The sequence below is a fragment of the Sinocyclocheilus anshuiensis genome, unplaced genomic scaffold (genome assembly GCF_001515605.1).
Source record: "Sinocyclocheilus anshuiensis isolate Anshui unplaced genomic scaffold, SAMN03320099.WGS_v1.1 C32500378, whole genome shotgun sequence".
In the NCBI taxonomy this organism is placed as follows: Eukaryota; Metazoa; Chordata; class Actinopteri; order Cypriniformes; family Cyprinidae; genus Sinocyclocheilus; species Sinocyclocheilus anshuiensis.
In genome coordinates, this window is record NW_015617234.1 from 1 (window position 1) to 1048 (window position 1048).

At 39.1% G+C, this 1048-nt stretch overlaps 1 protein-coding gene across 1 annotated transcript; it reads left to right on the forward strand.

Moving 5' to 3' along the window:
* The first annotated feature begins 6 nt into the window (after window positions 1-6).
* Window positions 7-615, forward strand: LOC107682699 (inactive dipeptidyl peptidase 10-like). Its single transcript, XM_016478865.1, has 2 exons — window positions 7-315; window positions 410-615. Exons 1-2 carry the CDS (start codon window positions 51-53, stop codon window positions 613-615), a joined length of 471 nt encoding a protein of 156 aa, XP_016334351.1. The 5' UTR covers window positions 7-50.
* The last annotated feature ends 433 nt before the right edge of the window (window positions 616-1048 follow it).

The window sequence follows — 1048 nt, forward strand, 5'->3', positions numbered from 1 at the left end:
TCATCCAGTTTTTTATATCGACTATGCAATGCATCGACACAATGCTTTGAATGACTGACTGCCGTGAGCTCATGATCCTAGCAGCTGTTTTGACCTCCTTCTGCAGAGCTTTCTTTCTATTCTTGTTTTCTCTTCTGAGTGTGACATTTGTCTACGAGTGTGGCATCTCTCAGCTCCTTCTCTCTCTGTCTCAGGTGTACATATTTGAGAATAATATTTACTATCAGCCAGATGTGAAGAGCAGTTCTCTCAGACTGACGTCATCGGGGCGAGATGGCCTCATATTTAATGGAATAAATGACTGGCTTTATGAGGGTAACACACCATCATCACACTGTGAGCAACACAAGCTGTGCCATTACAGATGTTTTTGTTATTATTTTACTGAATCTCTCTGCTTGTCTATCAGAGCAGATCCTGCACTCTTCAGCCGCTCACTGGTGGTCTCCATCAGGCTCCAGTCTGGCATTTCTCACCATCAACGACACTCTGGTGCCCAACATGCAGCTGCCGCGTTTCACAGGGACACTTTACCCTCGCGGACACCAGTATCCATACCCGAAGGTACGCAGACAGCCGTATGTCTGCTGTCCTGCTGTTGAATGTGTATCTTAGAGAAGATTAGCAGCTCATGATGAAATGACTTTCTGGATCTGGATCTCTCCTCTAATGTTTTTCATACTCAACTAAAATAACAAAAATAACCCCTTAAATTAATGCAAAACTCCACGCAGTCCTAGATAGTGGTACGTTACATTTTAATATCGAAAGAACAAAACTAAAGTTTTAATTTAGTCAAAAACCAAAGACGAAAATAAAATTCACATTTTACATAGTTTTTATCTCAAGTTTGAAATATATTAAGTTTTTTTGAAATATAAACAATTCAATGGCGTCTCTAATAAAAACTTGTTTTATTGACATTTATACAGATGTAAGATTTTTACACAGGGGTTAAATTGGCTACCCTGGTAAATCATCAGAGGACTTTCCTCGTACATTTTCAACATGATAGGCTATAGTTTTAAACACTTTACTCATTCTTACT